A 24,192-nucleotide genomic window follows, 5' to 3' on the forward strand; every position below is an offset into this window, starting at 1 on the left:
CTACCAACAGGCTGTGCGAGGGCCAACGCCCACCGAGGCAGGTAGCAACAACATAAATGATGCCGGTTGCAACATGCAGTGTTTGAAAGCCTCTGATGAAATGCTGTGAGGGCATGAAACGCGTCAGGCTGAATTGATTAATGGACTGTTTTTCCCTCTCTGCGCTGCCAAACTTGCACATTAAACGAAGATAACCTTATCTGCGTGTGGCTCTTCTAAATGGGAGAATTTGTGTGTGGTATTTTGAGACGGCCGTTCCCGGTCGTGGAGGAGCCCAGCCATTTGAGGATGGACCGAGCTGCAGTCAACCGACAAGCAGCGCAAAGGTGCAGAAAGGTCGGTGTGTGCAAGCTGCTAAACAGCACCGCTGAGAAAAGAGAACATTTCCATACCCACTGGGACTTTATTTTTCTTGAATTAGCACTACATGAAAGCAGCTCACTTGAGGTTAATTTTCGGCACCACGACTACCAACAGGCTGTGCGAGGGCCAACGCCCACTGAGGCAGGTAGCAACAACATAAATGATGCCGGTTGCAACATGCAGTGTTTGAAAGCCTCTGATGAAATGCTGTGAGGGCATGAAACGCGTCAGGCTGAATTGATTAATGGACTCTTTTTCCCTCTCTGCGCTGCCAAACTTGCACATTAAACGAAGATAACCTTATCTGCGTGTGGCTCTTCTAAATGGGAGAATTTGTGTGTGGTATTTTGAGACGGCCGTTCCCGGTCGTGGAGGAGCCCAGCCATTTGAGGATGGACCGAGCTGCAGTCAACCGACAAGCAGCGCAAAGGTGCAGAAAGGTCGGTGTGTGCAAGCTGCTAAACAGCACCGCTGAGAAAAGAGAACATTTCCATACCCACTGGGACTTTATTTTTCTTGAATTAGCACTACATGAAAGCAGCTCACTTGAGGTTAATTTTCGGCACCACGACTACCAACAGGCTGTGCGAGGGCCAACGCCCACTGAGGCAGGTAGCAACAACATAAATGATGCCGGTTGCAACATGCAGTGTTTGAAAGCCTCTGATGAAATGCTGTGAGGGCATGAAACGCGTCAGGCTGAATTGATTAATGGACTGTTTTTCCCTCTCTGCGCTGCCAAACTTGCACATTAAACGAAGATAACCTTATCTGCGTGTGGCTCTTCTAAATGGGAGAATTTGTGTGTGATATATATATATATATATATATATATATATATATATATATATATATATATATATATATATATATATATGTATATGTATATGTGTATATATATATATATATATATATATATATATATATATATATATATATATATATATATATATATATATATATATATATATATATATATATATATATATATATATATTTTATATACTTCCTTTCATTAGGTCCCACTACTCATGTGTAGAAAAGGGCTTGCATTGATGAAAAAGTAGGTAACACTGATCGAAGTAAGTCTCCCCTATGGTGACCTCTGCACAGAAGCCCAGCTCCAACGCACAACCCTTGGTCTCCATGCTAGTTTTGATAAGACACATGCCAAAATGTGCAGTGTCAAGGATTATCCAGAATTCTGGCCATCGCTCCAAATTGCTACGATGAGAAAACAAGTCATCCTGGCACTCTTCCTTGGAGGTCCTGTGCCTGTGGCTGGACATATGGGGGCGTGCAACAGAAAGATGTTTTCTATTCTCGGGAAGCTCCTGGGAAAGAGTGCCAAAGGAAGAAGCAGGGATGAGAGGGGCACACAAAATGGGGGTGCAGTTGATAAGAGGAGGCAATGGTTCTAAGGACATATAGGGTTAACATACTTGCATCATGGATGGATGACTGAAACAAACAAACCCCATGAAAGACAATAAACCCACCAAAGTTCTATAAAATTATCATTGTGGCAATTTATGCAGCACACATCACTCAATGAGATGACGTGTGTCCCTTAAATGTTAGGTGTCATTTACCCATATCAATAGCACGTGTGAATATAGAGTGTGCTTAGAATCACAGACATGAAGCATGATGTTTTATTTTCATTTGTGACAACTTGAAAGTGTCCCAGCGGCAGACTTCATTAGTGTGGGGCTGCGATGGGCGGAGCAAAAGCCTAGCACATGGCGTAGGCAACAAAAAACTGAGGTTCACACTTGTTTCTGAATTTATACCCTTGGGCTGCGCCCAGCTCAAAGGGTTGCGTGTATCATGGCATGAGCCAGGGGTCTTCCGTAGGGGTCGTGCAGCTCACTACATACTCACCAACTTTAGTCCATTTCAGAAACTCTTTTTATAGGCCTCAAGGTGCTTACAAAGTCTCTGAGCCTTTGGCTAGGCTGAGTATTTTGGCCATAGGTTGTAGCTTTGCTTCTGGTGGGGCTGGAGAGTTCTGTGGGCTCTGCCAGATCCGTTTCCACACCTGCTTCTGCCAGGGATTGCCATTTGGGGACTTACGACCCTTAGCTGTACACCCTGGGGGCACCTGTCTCCGGTAACTAGAGTACCAAACCAGCCTCATCTTCTTTACCATGGTTCCTACCACCATTGTCACAGGCCATGTTCCTTGCATGTCGGGATGCATTGAACACTCACCCTGGCCAGCGATTGCATATAGTACCTGATCCCCGGGGTTTAAGTGACGGCTGTGTGCTTGTCCTTTACGGCTCACACTTTCATTATTCTGTCTTCTCCACCTTTGCATGCTTTCTATGGTGGTACCCACCCTGGGTGGGTTGGCATTGTGTCTCACCTGTTCCTTCTTAGCATAAGTGTCCATGGTGAGCACCTTGTTGTGCAGTGAAGGGTTCCTTGGTACTCCCTGAGAAGCACATGGAGGCTAACTTCTGGGTCTGACTCTTCTTGTACTGCAATTCGTAGTGCTTTGTTTAGGGTGCACATGAAGGGCTTGACTTCGCCATTGGGCTGCGACCAATGAGGAGTGATTCGCTGGTGTTGTATGCCCAAGTGTTTCAGGAAGTTTTGGAATTCTGACACTTGGAAATATGGCTTCAACGGTTCTGATCTCCTATGGGATGTCAAATTGAATTGTCGAAGAGTGCCGGCACTTCTAGTGCTGGGCCAGCCTTGGAGAGTGCCGTTCTACTATGGGGTATCTTGAGTGGAAGCCCATTATTACCATCGTGGTGTGTCCATCTGGAAAGATGCTAAAGTCCAGGCTGATCTTTGCCCATGGTGTACCACAGTGTTCTTCACTGATTACCTGTGCTGGGGCTTCTGCTCTGCCTGTCATTTGGCATCCAAGGCAATGCCTCACTTGATCGTCTACGGCTTCCTCTAGTCCGGGGAATCATACCTTTTCCCTTAGGTGATTTTTCATCTTGGCCGCTCCTTGGTGCCCATTGTAGGCAAATTTGTTGACTTGCTGTGCCAGTGATCTGGTCTCACTATGAATGTCCTCATAGCTTGAGACCTTCCGGTGTGGCACTCAGCTCATTTCTGACTCTCCAGGTTTGTGTTAGTCTCTCCTTGTCTGGGCAGCCCCACTGGTTGGCATCATTTAAGAACAGTCTCCATGCTCCGTCACAGAGTGTGGTAATGGCATTCTGGAAGGCAGTCCTCTGCTGTCACCTGGCTTATCTCCTGGAGGTGAAGTGCCCTTGGGCAAGCTCCTTGAATCCTGAGCGTTAGGTATTCCTCTGTTTGAGTGTCAGGATCTGTGGCTGGGTTTTCCTCTAGGATGGGATGCTGTGAGAGGAAGTATGTGGGGTTCCTAGACCACTGGCAGTAAATAACGTTGAAACTGTAATGTTGCAGCTGTATCACCCAATGCTGGGTTTTGTGCGCTGCTTTAGAATAGGGGCCCTAGTGGTCAGTTACCACCTGAAATGGTCACCCACACAAATACAGGTGGAAGTGTTCACAGTCGCATTTAATTGCGAGTGTCTCTCAATTTGGACGTATCTTGCTTCGGTTGGGGTGATAGCTCTGTTGGACAAGTTGAGGTGTTCCCATCGCCCAGGTTCCACTTCCAGAGTTAGTACTGCCATCTGTCCTACAGAGTTCGCATCCACAATCAATTTCGTTTTCCTCTCTGGATCGTAGTAGGCCCTTGTCGCTTTGTCTAGCAGTGCGTTCTTGATCTTTTCAAACGACTCTGCTTCCTTGGGGCCCCAGTTCCACTTAGTGTCAGCCTTCATCGGGGCTGTGAGCTGTCCTGGTAGTATTGCGAGGTTGGGTATGAAGCAGCTATATTAGGTGGCCATACAGAGAAAACTACGTACTGTTGCATTTCTAGGGGCTGTGGTTTGTTGGATTGCTTGGGATTTACACTCTTCTACCTGGGTGCTGTTTTTCATCAAGGTGTATCTGAAGAATTCTATTTTGGTTTAAAAATCAAGCTGTTCTTTCACAGGAGGGTAAGGCTGTGGTCTCTGAGCCACTTCCAGCTTGCTCAGAGCCAGTGATGGAGGTCTCCTATGGTCGTCGAATAGATGAGGATATTGTCACATATATTGATGATGCCTTGGAAGCCAGACACTTCTTCTTAGTGGTTAATTTGTAAAACAAAATAAGCACCAGGGCTCTCATCAAGAGGCAGCTTGCACCTGCCCATTTCTCCTGTGAGTGCAGCCTAAAACAGAACCACCTGCTAGCCATGAAAGTGGGGATGTGGCGTAATGGCCAGAGCTGCTGACTTCGGAGCTGGTGAACCAGGTTCGAGCCTCGAAATCGGCTTAACATCCTGTGATTCTGAGTAAATCACGTAATCTCCCTGTGCCTACCATAAATGAATGTGTCCGTGACTGGTGCTCATGAAAAGCGCAGGTGTTGATGATTAATTACAGGTGCTGAGCACTGGAAACCACAGGCTTAAATTAAGCACTGCTTCTTCTGTTTTTGAGATCTTAAACTTTAGCTGTTTGTATCTCCTCACGCCGACATGGGTTGAGAAGGAGGTGGTGATGTACCGGCTGCTTTAATCCAGTTGTAATTTGTGGCACCCTATATTCAGGTCAAGTTTTAAAAAACATCTGGCCCATTGAGGTTGGCCATTATGTCGTCCATGGTGGGCTTAATGTATTGTTCCCTCTTGATCATCTTGCTGGAGAAAAGCATATTGATGCATAGCTGATTTTGCCAGCTTGTTTTTGTTTTTCAGCAATCAGGGAACCCCACAGGGTGGGCCTGGAAACCTTCTCAATTACATCCAGTGCTTCGAGCTTCTCCAGCTCTTGTTTTACCTGGGGTTGTAGGTGGAAGGGCACTCTGTGATGTTATAGTGCCACCAGTTTCACTGTCTTGTCCATATGCAGCTTCACTGGAGGTCCTTGGAGGCATCCTATACTTTGGCATAGGTGGGGAAATTGGCATATGAGGTCTTCTTCTAGGTGAGCCTGGACGTTCCGGGTGAAGAATACAAGGTTGAGGTGTTCGACTCTGAGAAACCCCACAAGGGTTTCTGAGTCTCTATTACCAATGTGGAACTTTGCCAATGTTTCCTTCCCTCTATTCTGTATCGAGACATCAATTGTCCCCATCCAAGGGAGGTTTATTTGGCCTCCGTATGTATACATCCTGGTTGCGGATGGTGACACCATTGGCTTGGGTCGAAGGCAGGAGTACTGGTGATAGCGCATGAAGTTCATGGATGCTCCAGGACCAATCAGGGGTTTGATCTTTGTGCTCGCCATGTGTATCTCACACATTGGCTGGGGGCTTCTGTTCCTCTTCGTGTGCTCCGTGAACCATACAAGAAAGATTTCCTCATCTTCAGATTGGGCCTCTACCTTGTGGCCTCCTCTCCATGTTTGGTGTTGTGCTGGGTCCGGCCGCTCTGCATCATTGATTTTGAGTTGGCGTATTGATTTTGCAAGGATGCACTCTCTTTCTGGTCCATCGGCCTCTCAATCCTCTGCTGCATATTGTTGCGATGTGGTTTGGCTTCCCATAGTTGGAGCATGCTCTTCCATGGGAGGGACAGTTCTCCATCGGGTGCTCATCTCTCCCACAATTTCCGCAGTGGGTGTGTGCTCTGGTGGTTTTGTCCTACCACCTCAAGGTCTTATTCTGATTGTGCCAACAGTCTCTATCTTGACTGTAGGTTGTTTGCTGGAGTGTGGAACACTGTGACGGGGGTGAGTGCGTATACAATCTTAGCAGCTTGTGCGACTGGGCGAGAATCAGGATATCATTGAGGCTGATGCCTAGTTGCCACAGAATCGGGCTTCTTTGACCTGCACCCTTGGAATAGTTGCACAAGCACTTCCTTCAACTGTTTGTAGGCCATGCAGGTGTTGGCTCGCCCTCGCAGCCAGGCATAGAAATTGACACCCCTTCTCATTGGTGACGCTTGACAAAGCTTGACCTTCTCAATGTCGGGGTTGAGCTGGGGATCACAGTGGGCATTCACGGCCCTGATGGCTGCCTCGTAGTCGTCATCTGCGCCTGTTCCTGGAAGGCATGCAAACAGCCTGTAAATTTCTTTCATAGTGCATTTGAAAAATTGGGTTGGTGGTTGACTGGGGTGTAAGCCCTGGTCAAGCAATAACCACAGCAGGGTGGACCACAAAATTTCACCAAATTAACCTGTGCTTAACACTGGGTAGCTTGATACAAAATGCAGCCAGACTTAACATAGAGGCAATGTGTAAAGTATTTATGCAGCATACAAACAGTCATCAAGTGAAAACACAACACAAGAAAAGTTTGTCACCCATTTAGAAAAAAAAGTGGAAATTGTAATAAATTATTTGACACCAAAACAATGAAAATCCAATCAGTTGAACTTCAAGGATTAATTTTCAAAGTATTTAGTAAAAACTAGACCCTGAAAGATCAAAGCACCAACTGCAGACATTTTCTTGCACAAGACCGGGGTCAAAGTAAAAAAAAAAATGGCAGCGTGGGTCAGATACAAGAAGTGAATTGGGAGCTAACCTTTGGACTTAGAAACATTTTCAAGAAAAATGTTCTGAGAAGGTAGAGCTCAGCGGGGCAACGTTGTAGACGCTGTCCAAGGAGGGAGCCTCATTGTCGGAGAGCAGCTGGACAAAGTTGCAATGAAGATTTCTGAGTTCGATGTAGTAATTTTTTTGGAAGTCAAAAAACTCCTGCAGGATGAAGCCAGAAGCTGTATCTCAAGACAATTCCAGGAGGTCAGATACCCCTTTTTGCAAAGGATTTGCTTCTGTGGTGAAGAATGTAGCGGGAGCAGCCACAAAGTCACGCCAACTAGCGATGCATCTTTGGCGAACCGACAAACAGGTGGGTGCCAGTCTTCTCTTGGTTCTACGAGTTGTTTTTAGCCAAAATATTTGTGAGTCCCAAGTTTTAAATTTTGGCTATCTGGGTACCTTTAGCGCCACAAGGTCCAGTACTGGTGGCACACCGCTTTGGGGTTCAGAACTCACTCAGGCTGGGTCTCAGTTCGGGTTCAAGATTGTGGGAGCCTATTATGTTCCTGTGGCTCTGGACAGGGGGCTAGCAAACTAGTCATTCTGGTGGTCCTGGGTTCAGGCAAAGATGCAGGGCTTAAACAGCAGGGTTGGCCTCTGAGGATTCACAGCAGGCTCCAGGCAGCAAAGCAGACCTCCTAGGTGCAATAAAGGAGTCATGTGGAGTACACTAAAGGCCACAGCAACAGGTAGTCCTCTGAAAATGAACTGAAGAGTTGGTCTGAGGGCTCTATTTTTATATCTAATGCCTTCTTTGAAGTTGGGAGACGTTTCTGGAGGATTATCTTTGTAGTGGTTGGAATTTCATGACTCCCCTGCCCTGGCTCCAAGCTTGCTAAAGAAACGATGTGGAGGTAACAAGCCCATTGTGTGAAAGCATATCACAGCCTATTCAGTTGCAAGTGGGGCTGTGCCCAGCTTCACCTCACCATCCTACCAGCAGATGGCCCATTCAGGTACATCTAATTGCTCTATTGTGTGACTGTTTGGGAGGAATCCACAAAGTCCAACTATCAGTTACACCCAGTCATGTGACCACGGGGAGTCTGCAGTTAATTGCGGCACCCGCGCTTTACTTTTGATGTTATAAGTAAAGCGCGGGTGCCGCGATTATACCAAAAGTAAAGAAATAGAAAAAAATGTATTTCTTTATTTTTGCTATAATCGCGGCACCCCACTCTGAACACCTTCAGGAAGGCTCTCAAGACCTGGCTCTTCGGCTAACGAATCTGTGACCTTCCCCCCCCCCCCCCCCCCCCCCCCCCCCGGCGTCTTGAGACGCCCGGGGGGGAGGGGGCTTAAAAACCCCTGATTGATTGATTGAAATATACAAGCTGCCTTAGGAATGCTTCCTAATTATGAACATAAAAAGTGTACTATTTTAGATAGGATGCATGGTATGGTTGGGAGCAAAAGGAGAAGAGTACAGATCAAAGTCCACTGGGTGCCTGGATGCTGCTAGGGAACAGGTGAAGGGCAGCCATTTACTTTTCAGGTTGAGCGTAAGCATACATCCTCTTATATACTTTAGTATACTTCTCTTGTGGGCATAAAGCCATCCCATATTTTTGATTTATTAATTTCCGTGTCCTTTAACCCTGTGCATGCTTATGACGGAACCACGCCGGCATGAGCCACGGGCGGCATGTGCTCATGACGGCGTGGTTCCGCCATGCTGCTGCCGCTCCGCCCACAAGGCACTAATTCTTCACCTGTGCGGTTGAATTAATGAGCGGACGTGGTCATGATGGAACCCGCCGTCATGAGCACACGCCGCCTGTGACTTATGATGGCGTGGTTCCGTCATCAGCACGGAAGCGCCGTGCTCACCCCCTAGCCCCCCGCGCCGGGGTGGAATTTGCGGCGCAGGGAAGGGGTTAAATATCCTTGTGTGCTAGTGGTCAGTCCTGCCTCTTTGTCCCTCCTTTTCTCTTTAATTTCTCCCAGGGGCAGGGATTAATTAGGGTACCATTATGCTTTGTCATGTTTAGCTGATCTTGGGAGGACTTTTTGTCTTGGTTTCCTGCTCATGTTTTCATTTGTGGAGCATTCTTGCTCTGAGCTTGGCTTCCCTGCAACACTGTTTCTGTAAACAGAACTGTAAATCATGCTGTTATCTCGGTCACATTTACAATGCCTTTGCCCCACTTGTATTTTATTTTTATTCCTCCTTCAGGCGACTGGTGCTGTGCTTGGTTCTGCTTCCCGTGCCACCGGGCCCTGCCTTCCAAACCTTCCTGCCCTCATTGTGTCTCTGCATGATACATTTGTGTGTGCGTGTGTTTGTCTGCATATGTTTGACCTTCGAGTTCGTGTTTGTGTGCATGTTTCCTTGCACGTTTGTGCACCCGCCTGTGTATATGTATGTGCAGGGCTCGAGTTGGAGGTACACGTGGGTGGACAGCGTCCACCCACTCTTTTCACAGGGTGGACGCTGTCCACCCTGCCAAGATGTTGAGCCCCACTCTAAAATATGCTGAACTCGCCCTGGTGTAAGTTTGAGACACCGGGATTCATTCAGCAGCGCCTGCTCGTTATCTGCTTTCCTTCCGAGGAGCAACGTGCTGACGGGGAGGGGGGTTATGTTATTTGAGACTCCAGGTGGGCCATAACAAAGGGCAAACTTAAGGGCCCATTTGGCCTTCTTTGTCCGAGTATCCAGGCTGGGGGCCGCCTGTAGCCTCACACCTAGATGTAAATGCAGAGGAAGGGACACAAAAGCAGCTGCTTGTTAACACTTCAAAGGCGCATAAGAGAGGCACGATTTTGACTTTGTTCGGAACTCCCATATATAATAGATATTCATGCACTATAGAATGTCAGATGCGTTACTCTGGCCCAGTGCAAAATAACACTTTAAATACTAGTAGTTTTTATTTGTTTTACAGTACTATTCATGCCAATGTTGGGTGCCAGATCACTTTACAGCAAACATACATATTATACTGTCAATAAATCACGCAAGTTTGTAAATAATTGTACAGGATGTGTTACATCAGACAGTGAGGGTTACTGGGTGTAGGAGTTACATATCATCCTTCAGAGCTCGCTTGGTTATACTAGAAGGATTACAATGCAACTGCATTTAACAAAAGGATCTCTGTGTTCAAAGCAGTAACCTACGTACCTATCTACATAAAATAAAATCTGTCATCTGCATGTTACATGATGTGCTTTGCAGGAGGGGCATTAACGCTGTATGCTACTTTAAGTCAAAACTAGGACTAGGCGAAAACAGATCTTTCCATCAAATGTGTCAACCACCACGCAGCTCAAGCAATCACATCTACATGGACATATGCTGCACATGGAATATAACGCCTGGTGGGATAGGCTGGCAGCAGAGTTAGTTTGTCAGTCCTTGGGTTTGCATTGTGATGTCACTTCCTGTGATGTAACTTCTTGCAATGCCACGCGCCGTGATGTCACTTCCTGTGATGCTACCTAACTTGGAGAGTCCACCCACTTCTTTTTTAGGTCGAGCATTCAAGACCTCTTGTATATTCTTTAGTATATACTTTTCTTTAGTATATACTTTAGTATATACTTATATGTGTATGTACTTTGTGGTCTCTGGAGATCAGCCCTAGGACTTGTCTGCTTCCGATTAGAAACTTTTTTTTCTATTGAACTGCCTCTATTTAACTGTCTTTATAGAACACGATCATCGGAGGTCAGTAAAATACCAGAATTGCTTTCGGCTGAGGTACTTTCTGTTTTTTAATGTTTCTGGCAACTGCCTCTATTTAACTTTCTTGATAGAAAACGACCAGCAGAGGTTAGTAAAATATCAGAATCACTTTAGCATTCTCTAGATTCCAGTCCATAGAAATTGTCTTCCACGAGCACCCGTAGACAATATTATAATTTTCAAACCTTGTATTTTCAGTGGTATGACCACCGAAGGCCTTGCTGTTATATTAAAAACAGAGCTTTGGACTATACCATTTCCCGCAAAAAGACAATATTTCTATCCATGTGTTCCCATACCTGGAGTGTCACGCAGTTTGGTGCTTACTTTCCCTCCATGTTAAAGACCAGTCGATGTTTCAGCACTCAGGCTAATGTGCTGCATAGCTAAATACATATAATGTCCCAAAAGCGAGACAGATTGCTTTGCAAATGCTTGTTTAGGACTTCTGCCCAGTGTATGTGCACTTTTCCCAGGTATGGGGGCGCAGGGCCACGACTGACTGATTCTGATTGTCGTTGATGTTACTCCAGTGGACCCGAGCCTACACGCCTCCTCTCCCTTCCTGACTTTGATTTTTGAATTATGTAAACTCCCCCCCCCCGACTTCTTTTGGCACTCTAATTCATACTCACTGGGTCACTCTCATGGACTTCTTTACTTTTGTCCTGCCCACCATTTTGCTGCTGTTCTCAGCCGCTTTTCTCTGGACCCTGACCCGCCATCTTGTCCATTCCCTCGTCCTTTACCCTTTTCCCTCGTTTCCCCCTCGACGATCCTCTGGTTTGCCTTTTCTCCATACCCTTCTATCCCTCTCACCCTACCTTGGTGCTGTGACTGTGTGCCCCCTCCGACCCCACTTAATGGACCTCTTCTCTCCTGGTTTTTTGGGTCTTGACCTGAGAAAATCTACTATTTGTATATATATGTATATAGAGATAACTCTAATCACTAGTATATTCAGTAGACCTTTGTACTCTCTACCATTACTGTGTGACTCTTAGAGTATATCCATTCGTATCCCTTTCTTGAGTGACTTTACTACTTGTATATTTGCAATTTTTTCTGTTTATATCTCTTCCTTGTGTGACTTTTTAACTTGTACATTTGCATTTTTTTTTCTGTTTGTATATTTTATGTAACGCATGTAATCCTAACTCCTTATGTATCGTAACTGGTTCTTATGTAAAGCGCTCTGACACCTTCGGGTAATGTTTGCGCTATATAAAATCGCATTAAATAAAATAAAATAAAGAAAATATTTATTTGTGTGTATGCGTTTGTCTGTAGCTGCTAGCCTAAGCTCGCGGGCAGGCAGCAGCAGGGACAGACGTGATGAAGAGCAGAGCTCATTAACAAGCCTGCGGCCCGTGAACGGGGGGGTTACCTGCCAAAGAGGCAGAGTAAACACTGCGAGCAGCTGCCTGCTGCAGAGCCCTCGACACAAGACATCCTGCAGTCTTGTATAATGGACGATTAAGGCAGCCCCCTCACACCTGTGAGTGTCTCCCATTCGAAGTTTATCGTCGTGCACTTCAGGATTTCATGTCATGCGTCATGCTCACTGTTGCCGCTAACCGACTTTTTTTTCTAATTCACGCTTTGACCCTTTGCCTTTCTATACAATTTTGAGGTTTTACTTTTCTAACACTACCTGTTACATCTATTCCATTCCTTGTTTACCCGTGACCTTTTAATATGTGCTAAATTGCGTGAAATTATTTTTAAAGTTTGAAATGTCTTTAGCTATGCAGATTCTGTTACTTTCTTATATCAAGAAGCACCACAGCTTCCTTGTACAGTGAAGCAACAAAATAGTATATATTTTTAAAATGATATCACATATAGAGCTGACATAGGCTGGGCTTTAAGTGGGGGGGCTGAGCCCCCCCCAGTTTTTTGGGGGGGTCCTCGAAAGGGGGCTCTAGGGTGCTCTATTTTCGGGCCTCAAAGGTCAAAGGTAGGGTGAGCAGAAATGTCGCGGTTTTTGTTTGGTGTTACTAGTGTGGGTAACATGTCTTGATAGTGAAATACTGACAATTTTGTTTTTCCCTATTGAAAGGCTATCTTGCCCATAGGATAACATGGGGAATGTGTGACATGTTTACCTACAGTTGCTGTGATTGCTGAGGAAGGGACTGTCTGCTGTGTGCTGTGTCCCCCTAACTTGAAGAGGAGCTGTGCTGTGTGCTTTGCCCCTCTGAAGCCTGCCTGTCTCCAAGGGCCTAAGAAGAGCTGGGAACTCAGGGATACAAAAGTTCTCCAGCACCCACCCTTCCAGCTGCTGTGTATGTCTCTGCGCTGTGCCTTCGTGAAACTGCCCCCCTGTGAAATCTGTCTTGTTGTGCTCATCGGCACTCAGCTGGGGCGTAATGCCTGCTCTGCCTCAAACGTGATCTGCCCCAGGATCGAGTCCCTCGCGTTCTGTGTGTGTGGATTAACGCACCGCTGAGGAACTTTGTAGCGCCTGCTTTGCCCCCGAGCGCTGTGTGCGCATTGACTCCACCGCCGCCCCTCGAGCTGTGTTGTGTGCCCGAGGCCGGGTTCGCCGTGCTGAGAAGGAGCCATGAAAACGCCCTGCCAATATTCACCACCATCGGCCCGGGATCGTCATTTCCAAGCCGCGCTCGGATTGGTCACAGCAACGAGGATTTCCCCTAGCAACGCAGAGGTTCGTCAGGCGGAGCTACGTTGCATCAGGAGAGGCGCGGGCGTCCCCTAGCAACCGGGGTTCCCTCACACTCGTCATCGAGGAAAGAAGCTGCCTGAACCTGAGGCCGAGGCACGTCACACCGGCGAAAGCGGCTTCACCGGAGATCAGCGGGGACCACAGAGCCCCCTTCACATCCTAAGGTAACCCGTAACCGGAGTTTGCACAGGGGGTGATTATGATCACACGAGCTACCGGCGGGCCTGCCTGCCTTCTCTTTACAGGTTGCCCTGTTGCTATTTGCGTGTCAGTGGTGTAACGAAACTTGAGGGGGGCCCCCCTGCAAAGTACCTGGAGGGGGCCCCTCTACCACACTTAGGAGCTTGGGGAGCCCCGCATTGTGGTGGCTGCAGGGGGCATTTGTTACACCACTGGGGGGAGATTCATATTCAAGACTTCTGGGCTTTAGCCCAATAGCTGCCTTCGCTTTCCAGTTTATAATTCAGTTCACATCTGGTTGGCAACCCTCGCAGTTGCTCATTGTCGCCCTCTCTATTTCTTGGGTCACCGTTAGCACCTCTCCTGCCATACCCCTTTATAGTGCTGCTTCTAGACTACTTTATTTGGTGGGTCTTACAAGTGTGTTTGCAGCAGTGCGCCGGGTCCTTCAGTCAGGTTCCTGGCAAGCCCCCGGGTCACTGTTGTACCACTCACTGCTGAAACCAGTATGGCTTGTTTCATAAGGAATCTATTCCTTGTTATATGCCCAGTATTATCTGTACAGCACATGCCCACAGTCCTACAGCCAGTCAGCTTTCCTCCCCTTGTAACACCAAGACAGGGGATGCTGTCTCTTGAAACAAAGCTGTGCAAAGGAGGTGAGCAGTTCGCCATTGCTCTTCTGCTCCCATTCCCTGGTTCTCTAAAGACAGAGGGATTCTCTTTCTCACCTGATTTCTGGGCCTGTTGGCACATTCCATCCTGTGCAGCTTTTGGCATTTTCCATCCTGTGCATTAGTTCCGAGATTGAGGGATGGCACGGGCTTTCAGTGGATTCATGAGTCCGAAACCTGACAGCAATTCACGTTAGAATTATTCCCATCACCTTGTTGGTTGTTGCGGCTGACTCCCTAAATGCAGCGACTACGCCCAGTTTTGGTTACCACGCTCAATTGTCATAGGAACCAAGCTATACCTCTCTGATGAGACCTAAGTACGTTCTGCTGACCTCATCTCTAGTTGCACATTAGTTGCCCCAAATAATCCATTGTAGTGTAATAAGAAGGTGTTTTACAGTTGTGATATATGGGAAAATGCTACTTGGGTGATTCTGTGACTGGATGCAACTTCATGATTTTCTCAAGCACACAATGCTAGTTATCTTGATCTAGACCACGCCCCTACTCGGATAGGCCACACCCCTTTAAGAAAATTGCCACGCCCCTTTTAGAGCACCCCCAGTTTTTTTCCCCCACTTAAAGCCCTGGACATAGGTGATTACTGGTTGACATGTCTAAATCTGTTCCCTCAAGCAAGCACGCTGATTTAAATAGGTTTTGTCATTTCCAAGATAGAGTCGCTCGGTCACACTTTCTAAGCAACGCGCTAGATGACATCTTTATATTATGAAACGCGAGCCACCTGTTGTAGGTTGGTAGGTTGGAAGCGTTTTTCACTGATCTGTTTTTGCGCCTCGTTCTCTTCCTGCCCTTTCGGACTGGTTTTGGCCGACTACAGCGGTGATTAAGTATTCCCTAATGCTGACTTGTGGATTGCGGCTGTGACCCAAGTCCACCTTTACCAGCCCCACTTGGATAACTTCAAAACGTAAATGTTGAATATTGTTTTCAGGGCACTTTTTACATTGTCTGTAAATTATTTATACGTGTTTCCTCCTTTGGGCTGTTTTTTCCCCCCATCATTCAGCGTTTTGGTACATTGAGAAGTACCTTTGCTGACACGACCTCAGAATGTCTCTCATGTAAGTTGACTCTCTGAGCTTTCCTCACGGCTTCCTCTCTGGCACAGTGAACTCTTTAACCTGCGCTGTTTTGTAGTTTGATTGGGTCATTCTACAGAACTGGGTTTAAGCTGCCAGTAAAACACTCAGGCAGTACCCATCACATGTAAGTTTTTTTCAGCTATCCGCAGTGGCAATCTTCACGACTCACGCGTGAGTTTATATATTAATAATTAATTACACGTTTTGACATTACATACAGAGCCAACATTTGTGCCGCAACATAAGGAAGATCCAATCCCAATTAAGTTTAGTGAGATCTCAGAAATGGTAAGCGCTGTTTTGGCCCACTTTCTGTCTGTTATAATATGCACCAGTAAGATTAAGCGTGCAGTAAAAAGCGCACGAAACATCCAGACACTTATTGCTAGTTTGTGCCTGCTCCAGACATCTTCGTGGTGTTTAGAAGATAAGTGTGCCAATTTATGATCCTGTCTCTTTTTCTGAAAAACCTCACTTTCTAATAAATGCATTTCCCCTTCTTTCTTCTTGAATTTTCTTGCTATGGCAAGTACAACAAATTTTTACTAAATTGAGTATTTCCACCCCAGCATGAGGGGGTAGTATAAGACAGCAATTGCTCTAAAGAAAATAGGCAGGCAGACCCACCATTACAATTACGTAACACACCAGATAGTCCAATCTACACCATAGAATTCCACATCATGCCACAAAATTCAACAGCACACCACATAATTAAACAACACTACACACCACTCCACAACACAAAATCCAATTCAACATAATCACACTTCATGACAGACCAACCCAAAGATGGCTGATTGAACGCTAGCAAGATGGATCGTAACTTTTATTGTTAATCTCTCAAAGCATCATGGCAGCCATCTTGGGGTCAGGTCATCCTGATACGCAAAAAGAAGCTCCAATAAAGCAGCCAAAATATTGCTACGCTCTCACTCGAGTTCTGAAAAATGCATAAACAAAATGCCTGCTGCAGTGAAAAAAAATCTATACAAAAATGCATGGATGCATGTGTGCGAGATAAAGTATTGAATGCACTAACTGGCTGGAATTTTCAAATAGCAAAATAGTTTTTCCTGCATTGCATTGGACACACTTTCAAGGCATTGGGAATTTATATTAAACTGTCAATGGCATGAAGTCGGACATGTTAACATTCTGAAGCTCACTATATGTATATGTTGTAACAGGGTGGTAACAAAGCACTGGCACACCACTGCACTGTCAGTCCAGACTTAAACAAGCATTGACAAAGGAAATAGGTCCACCCTTTGAAACCTACAGACTTTATCAGTGGTTTTTAGCCATTCTTCTCAGAAAAAAAGCCTTTTACACTGCCAGCCATATACATTTGCAAGTGCTTTTAGCACACAACAAAACCATGGTTGAAAGCATTTTTTTAAGCAAGGGCGGGGGCAAGCAACACAGAGGGTTCTGGCCAAAACTGAGGGAGTGGGTGAGGCACATGGAGGACATGGATGAGGGAATGCAACACATTGGGTGGGGAGGAGAAGCAGCTGGTGGCAGAGAAGAAGGATATGGGCCGGGAAGCAATATGGAATGCAGGGGAACAGAAGCAACACATAGGAAGGGGGTGGAGAGGAGAAGCAACAGGGGAAAGGGCAACATGAAGCAGGCGGGGAAAAGCACAGGGTGAAAGAGAGCAACACAGAGTACACAGGAGAGAAGTACAATAAGCATTAGCCTAGCCAATAGGTCTCGCCTTTGGGACCTTATAAGTGTATAGTTATCCAGTACAATATCCTTGGTGCGACAACATTAACTGTTACACGGCTAAACACTTATAAGGTCCCAAAGGCGAGACCTATTGGCTATGCCAATGCTTGTTTTATATGGTAGGGCGCTCTGCTGGAATGAACTCACCTCTTTCCAAGGCACCTTACCAAAGTAGGCCTCGATGACTGCTCTTTGTCTGAGGTGGGAAGATACGGGCTCTGCTGGATATTTATACGAACTGTGGCCCTCCTCTCAGCCCTGTGTAACACATAACAGTGGTGGATCGTAGTAGACATGGTGCTCGGTGATTTTTCTTTTTTTTGTTTGTTGCAGTTTTACATAGCGCCAACTTGACCCACAGGTATTGGAGCGCTTTAAACTAGCACCAATTACGTTACACAAGGACACATTCATTTTTGGTAGGCATGGGGAGATTAAGTGATTTGCCCAGAATCACAGGATATTGAGCCGAGACTCAAACCTTGTTCCCCAAGCTCCAAAGTGGGCAGCTCTGGCTGTTACTCCATATCCTCTCCAGAAAACATAAACACAAGCAAAAGAACTGTGACTAATAACAGGTGTAGGGGTCATCTGCAGCTTCCTCTTCACTCTGCTCTACCTCACGTCCCTTTCATGACGCCGCGTCCCAGCCTGTGGGTGTCCTGTGGGTGTGTGGCTGACACATCTGCTGCCTCGTCTTGGTGTAGATCTCACGTTTCCCAGTCTTGAATGAGGCTATCGACGGCCTAGAGCCACTGAAAAACACAGAAATAGTCACCTGATACTAGAGAGAATAGTGGACTCGCAAACAAAACTTGCATGGCTGTTTGCAGTGAGGTGATGGGCAGGTGGGGTCGTTACCAACATTAAGGAAAGCTTGTGCTTGCTATGAAGAGCCTCAGCTAACCACACGGCAGGACGTCACATTTGGACAGCTTGTGCCCGATCCGTGCTGAGCTTTCACTGCACGCATCAAGCCAAGTTCTTAAGGCAATGGAGGAAACCTCCCAAAAGCATTGCATAACACCTCATGAGAAGATTGCCATCTAGAGGTTTGAGGAGGAATTTCTTCCACAGCGATGCGGACGGTTCGCTTCTTCGCGTTACTAACGACACAGTGGTGACACCCGAGGACACCAGTCCTTAGCGCCCAGTTAAAAGGACAGTGGACGTATCATCCTGTAGACGTATGCCATGCTCCAGGGAATCCCTCCTGGAGATCTCTTGGGGCTGTGGGAGGCAACAGTGCAGATGGGGCTGTGCAGTTGAGTTCACTGTGATGGGAACTGTGCTCTGATACTGCCCATAATAATGTGACATCACTAGCAGCGACTTCTACAGGGGAAGCCCAGCCAAGAGACAGTTCTTTCTGAGACACTGGGAGGGCATCATGCTAAAAGCATTCTCCCTGCTTGGACTCATCTACCTGAAGTTCTCTGTCGCCAATGTATGAGAAAGGCTGAAAAAGTTGCCAAAGACATAAAGTTGGCATTCCATCCATTGCCTGAGCAGAATGGAGCAGCTGAGTGCTTATCGAGCTTGTGAAGCTTGGCACACCATGTGACGTCAGACAAAGTGTGCGGAGGTTGATAGGCATATTACAGATTGGCAATGTGGAAGACGTGGCCGTGACGACGCGAAATAAACAAGTGGGAGGGGTGGGGGAGTGCGGCCGAGAGCAGGGACTGGGGCAGGCATATTGGCAATCTGGAAGGCGTGTCCCTAACAGCGGCAGGCGAGTTCAGCGACGCACAGCGTTTACCTTGGTAACAGATGGCTCCGCTGCTCGCTACCGCAAGGGAAATGCCAAACGTGCCCGAGTTGCAATTGAAACCAATGCAAAACATGCACTCATTTAAGCAAAAGTCCTGAGCGATTGCTAAAGGTCCCCTCCTAAGCAGCGCTTGTACGCTGCGTAGGTGAGACCTACAAAGGAGATAGCTGGACATGCAATCTTGTAGAGTGAGTAACCAAAGGGAAAGCAGTAGTGCTTGAAAAGCACATAACACGATCATAGAAGCCAGCCAATCAAAAGAGCTGGCAAAATAAGAAGAAACACAGCAGAGGGGGAGAAGCAACACGGTGGATGGGGGGAGAAGACAGGAGAAAGAGCAATGTGGAGTGCCGGAAAGAAGCATGAAAGAGAGCAACATCAGTGTGGGTGAGGGGAGAGAAGCACATAGACAAGAGAGAGAGCAGTAAGGACGGAGGGAGGAAAGCACACGAGGGAGACAGCTGGAAAGCACATGGACTCTCATGGAGTGCCTAAACGAAAAGAAACTAGCATTGGCATAGCTGAAAGGTCGTTGACCATTGAAGTAGGCACTTCACAATGCAGCAAGCAGAATTACCTTTGAACTCCATATCAGCAGGTGCAGCATCAAGAGATTTAGTAGACAAAATGTTGCCACGTGATGCATTACCCATTGAATTATCAGTATCACCCATTGAACTCTCAGGAGCAGACAATGTAACGCCAGCTGCAAAAGAAGGACATTGTCAGCAAGAATCTGAACATAAATCAAATTTAAAAAAGTCAAGGCCATTTTGAACACTCTCTCTAACGTCTGACATATCTGGAAAGGTTTCTCTGTTAAGCAAACATTCATCAACTTTAGGCAGTCTATTCCGACTCAATCAAGTGTTATTAGTGAGCTTTGAGGAAGAGTTCCCCACTCTAATAACCTTATAGCCTGTAACCTAATAACCTGTTCTTAGCGCCGGGAAACCTCCGGGTAGCTGTGTGCTTTATAAACTTAAATATAATAATAATAATAATAATAATAATAATAATAATAATATATATATACTCTTCAAAATGGTGACTCTCCTTTATTAACAAGAAAAAGTAATTTGATCTTAACAAAGACCCACAGGTAACATAACTTTGCTTGTCTTGAAATCATTGACATTTCCATTACAGTTTTTGACACATTGTCCTAAGCCTTGTCATAATTTCTTAAAGTTCAATAATGGGCAAATCTTTGTTTATCTAAGAAGGATTGAGATCAGTGCAAAGAGCCCTCCCTTCCAATGTTGCAAAAGGAAAAAAGCCCGTAACAGAATTGGAGCAGTTACGGTATGGAAAAACACTCAGATTTAGATAGGATCTGAGGCAATTTTTAAAGAGCTAACATGGATAAGTTACCCCAATACATAACACTTATACAACAAAGATATCCAAGGGTCTGAAATTAGCAGTTTGAACACTAAGAAGTCGACAACTAAAAATATATATGCGCCAACTTCCTTGACTAAGGCCGCTAAAATAGAAAGTTCTATTCAAGAGGACGGACTCCCATCACTCACCAATGGTGACATGCTTCATCATCTGGGTCTCCTCTTGGCGTGACGCTAGTGGAACTAAGCGCTACAACACTTTCAGAGGGAAAGGGAGCCCGAGGATGTTTTTTTAAGAGTTGTCAGTGAGAAACTAAACTCCTAACTGAACTACCAGATGTAAGCGATTGAATTGTGTGGGAAAAAAATGTGTGGGGAAAAAATGCAGTGCACTATGATATGGTGATAAGTGAATTAAAATGGACCTATGAGAGAACCAACCTTTATTAATATCTCTCACAGCCCAAACTAAAAACAGTGCAAACGACAGTCTATACCAAATAACTGTCTGTTATTTGAAAGATGGTTAACATGTTTCAGCATATAAGGAAAACTTTTCTTCCAATGCCTTCTTCAGGACCACTATACTATATTACTACTGCAAATGTGACAAAAATAATAATGTAACAAATTGTGATAAATACAAGTACACACAAAATGGTTGGAACAGATACAACAAATCACCTGTAATCAGGAATGTACAACCCTTCCTCTGCAAATCCCGTAATGCCGACGGCATCCGAAATGCATGAGGAGAATACCTCACCTCACCTGGCTGCGGCTCAGGGAAAAAGGAGGCACTGCTCTCTCCGTCAGTACCCACAATGAGAAATAAATGAGAACAAAAGCATAGATCTTACATTGAGAAAAATTATCATAGGGACCCAATAAGTCCAAGGACAATTTCTCCCAATGCCTTTTGGGAAACCCCATATGACCATATTTAACCTTATTAATATTAACATACTTGTCAGAATTCATAGGCATAGGACATTGTTTAACAAATCCCACTATTTACGCATCCATATATGGCCACCAAAATATTTTTCTAACTCGCTTCTTAGTGAGAATCTCACCTAAATGTCCTGAAAGACTCAACTTAACAGTAGTTTTGTGAATATTCTTGGAAGGAATAATGCAGTCCTCTTGCAAATAATGCCAACAGAAATAGACAGAACATCTTAACTTTCAAAAATACCAGGAGAAAGTAACTTTTCCCAAGGCCAACCCTTTCTGGTGAAATCTAGGACCATGCGTAAATCATCATCAGCTTTGCAACCCTCCAGCCAACTCTCAATAGAAAACTCATCCTCACACAAAGTCAAGACGTAATTCACTACACATTCTTCAATTAATTCAGACTTGACCTTGACATCACCAACAGGACGTCTCAATAAAGAACCAACTACAACATTACAAGATCCTGGAATATAATTGCCACAAAAATTATACTCATACTTTTTAGACAAAATCATTACCAAGCGAACAGAGGCTTTGACTGTGTTGTTGCTGTTGGGCAACGTAAACAACTCTTCATGATAAGGCTTGATAATGAAAGCCTTTAATTCAGATATGTCTTAAAATGCTCAACCACCCTAGCACAGGCTGGCGCCTCACTTTCAATAGTCGAATATCTAGATTCAGCAAAGGAAAGCTGTCTTGAGGCGAAAGCCACAGTTTTTTTCACCATGTGGACCTTCTGATTCAACAAGGCTCTTAGCCCTTAAGCACTGGCATCAACATATAATACGCAATGCATCTTATGATTAAAATGAAACAATGGATCAGCATTGACAATATAATGTTTAAGGGTTTCAAAATCTGATGGAAGTTCCTGTAACTCAGTGAATTTGTTGCATTCTTTGAGAAGTTGCCTAAGTAAAGCTATTTGGGAAAATCCATTGACAAATCTGGAATAAAACTCACACAACTAAAGATACGATCTAAGCATGGGCGAATTTTGCGAATCTCGCGTTCGCGAATTTTGAGGATTTGCGAACTCGCAATCCGCAAAATCCGCGAATTCTCGCGTATTTGCGGATTTTTTTTTTGTGTGTTCGCGCGGGTTTCTGCCAGTTCGCGAGGGTTTTGTACAATTTCGCAAAACGCGAACTTACCTGTCGGGTCGCAAGTTTCGCGAACTTGTTGTTTCTACGTGTCCAGCCTGTTTGGGACACTCTTCTTCATCACTGCCACTCTCTGTCACCACTGCCACTCCCTGACTACTCATGCCACCCTCTGGCCCACCCATGCCACCCTCTGTTTCATCACAGCACCCTCTGGTTGTCCAGTCAGTGTACATTATTGTGGCAACGCAAGCACACCTTCCCTGCCTCAAGTGACCTGAATTAATTTGGGGCTGATTAATGTGTCACAGAATATTTTTTTAGCTGGCACCTGCTTCCTTAGTGCTTCCTGATTAGTGATCTTTTGCACTTGCTAAGTGCTTTCATTGTTGCAAAATTAGTTACAACACCTGCCCTGCCCCAACTGACAATAATGAATTAGGGGCTGATTAATGGATTTGAACTTCCAGCCTGGCTCCTGCTTGTCTCCCTTAGCTGTAATTCAGGACCTTTGTGGCATATGTGTAACTATTCTGAGGTTCAGAGCAGGGTCACATAATAGTTGCATCTGGCAACTGAACTCTGGAGGGGCCCCTCAGGAAGCACTACAGGAAATGCCTACTAATGATGAGCCTGAACTTTTGAACCTGGTAAGTAGTTTCAGTTTTGCTAAGATCGTATTTCTGCAATTTTGCGCGTATTCGCGGGGCGCAAAGTTGTACTGGGAAGCCGCGAACTCACGCGAACAGTGCGAGCAAGCCATGAAATCCGCTGCTCGCGGACTTGCGGATTTTGCAGGAGATTCGCGAATCTCGCGGATTGCGAATTTACCGAAAATCCGCAAAATCCGCGAGCGAAACGGATTTTCCGCCCATGCTTAATACGATCTCAAATGGTCTTTATCAGCTGGGGTATGCAATGATTCCATAGCCTGAAGCAAAGTTTATTTTGAAGCAATACCCTTTCCAGAAATGGCATGTCCAAGGTACTCAACCTCTTGAGTAAGAAACATACACTTTTCCATTTGTAACATCATTCTCTTGTCATGTAAAATGTAATATTTCGGAAGGCCTATGATTATGTAAATCAACAGCATCAGTTATATATTAATATGTTGTCCTGAAATGCCAGAAAGGCCTTAGTGCTCTCAAACAAGGAAAACATACGTTTTTGAAAAATGGACGTAGCCAATGCTATCTAAAATCCCCTTCAAACATGATAAATCTTGTGAGATCTCCACAATTTTCTTCCAATTCTAGTTGATGTTCTACAGATTTTAAATCAAGTGACATAAAAAACCTTGCTCCTTCTAGTTGTGCTAACAATTCATGTATTGTTGGAAGGGAAAGACAATGTACTGCAATTTGTTTATTTAAGGATTGTAAATATGCGCACAATTTGAAAGCACCAGACTTTTCCTTTACCGAATTTATGTGGGAATTCTATTGAGAAGTGTCAACCGCTTTTATAGCACCTTCTTCCTTCAGCTGTTTCAAAAGGGAAGTAAGATCCTTCCTGGCACTTAAAGGCACATCCTTCAGTTTATGCCTAACAGGAGATGCATCAGCTTGGGTTCAATTGTATGAGAAAATCTCTTAACGACACCCAATTCTTTGTGAAACACATTTTTATACTGCAAAATTATTCCTTCAATACAGGTTTCAGGCCTTATATAGTTCGGAATTAGCATTTAAAAAACCATTGAAATTGCTCCTATATAGTTAGTTGTACTAACTATATTTCGCGCACCCGCAATCCACTGCTGATGATGTCACATATTACATCATTCATGACATGGTCAGTGACATCACTGATGACATCACTGATGACATCTCAAATGACATCACTGATGACATCACTGATGAAATCTCATTTGACATCACTGATGACATCACTCATGACATCATCAAGTGACTGTGTGTTTCTGTAAAGTTTAAATATGTTTTACATATTGAAGAATGAGTGGATGTATAAGTGTCTGGATGAAGGATTTAGTAGGTGCGTGACTGACTGTATGAGAGGGGGAT

At 45.2% G+C, this 24,192-nt stretch overlaps 1 protein-coding gene across 1 annotated transcript in view; it reads right to left on the reverse strand.

Annotated features, from left to right (window-relative positions):
• The window catches only part of LOC147662114 (intercellular adhesion molecule 1-like), a 176,856-nt gene that overhangs the window by 76,728 nt on the left and 75,936 nt on the right, over positions 1–24,192 (reverse strand). Inside the window, exon 2 of the mRNA XM_086951088.1 lies at positions 19,331–19,459. Within this exon, the coding sequence (XP_086807214.1) occupies positions 19,331–19,459 (129 nt within the window). The remainder of the gene's footprint in view (positions 1–19,330; positions 19,460–24,192) is intronic.

The sequence above is a fragment of the Lissotriton vulgaris genome, unplaced genomic scaffold (genome assembly GCF_964263255.1).
Source record: "Lissotriton vulgaris unplaced genomic scaffold, aLisVul1.2 SCAFFOLD_261, whole genome shotgun sequence".
NCBI lineage: Eukaryota > Metazoa > Chordata > Amphibia > Caudata > Salamandridae > Lissotriton > Lissotriton vulgaris.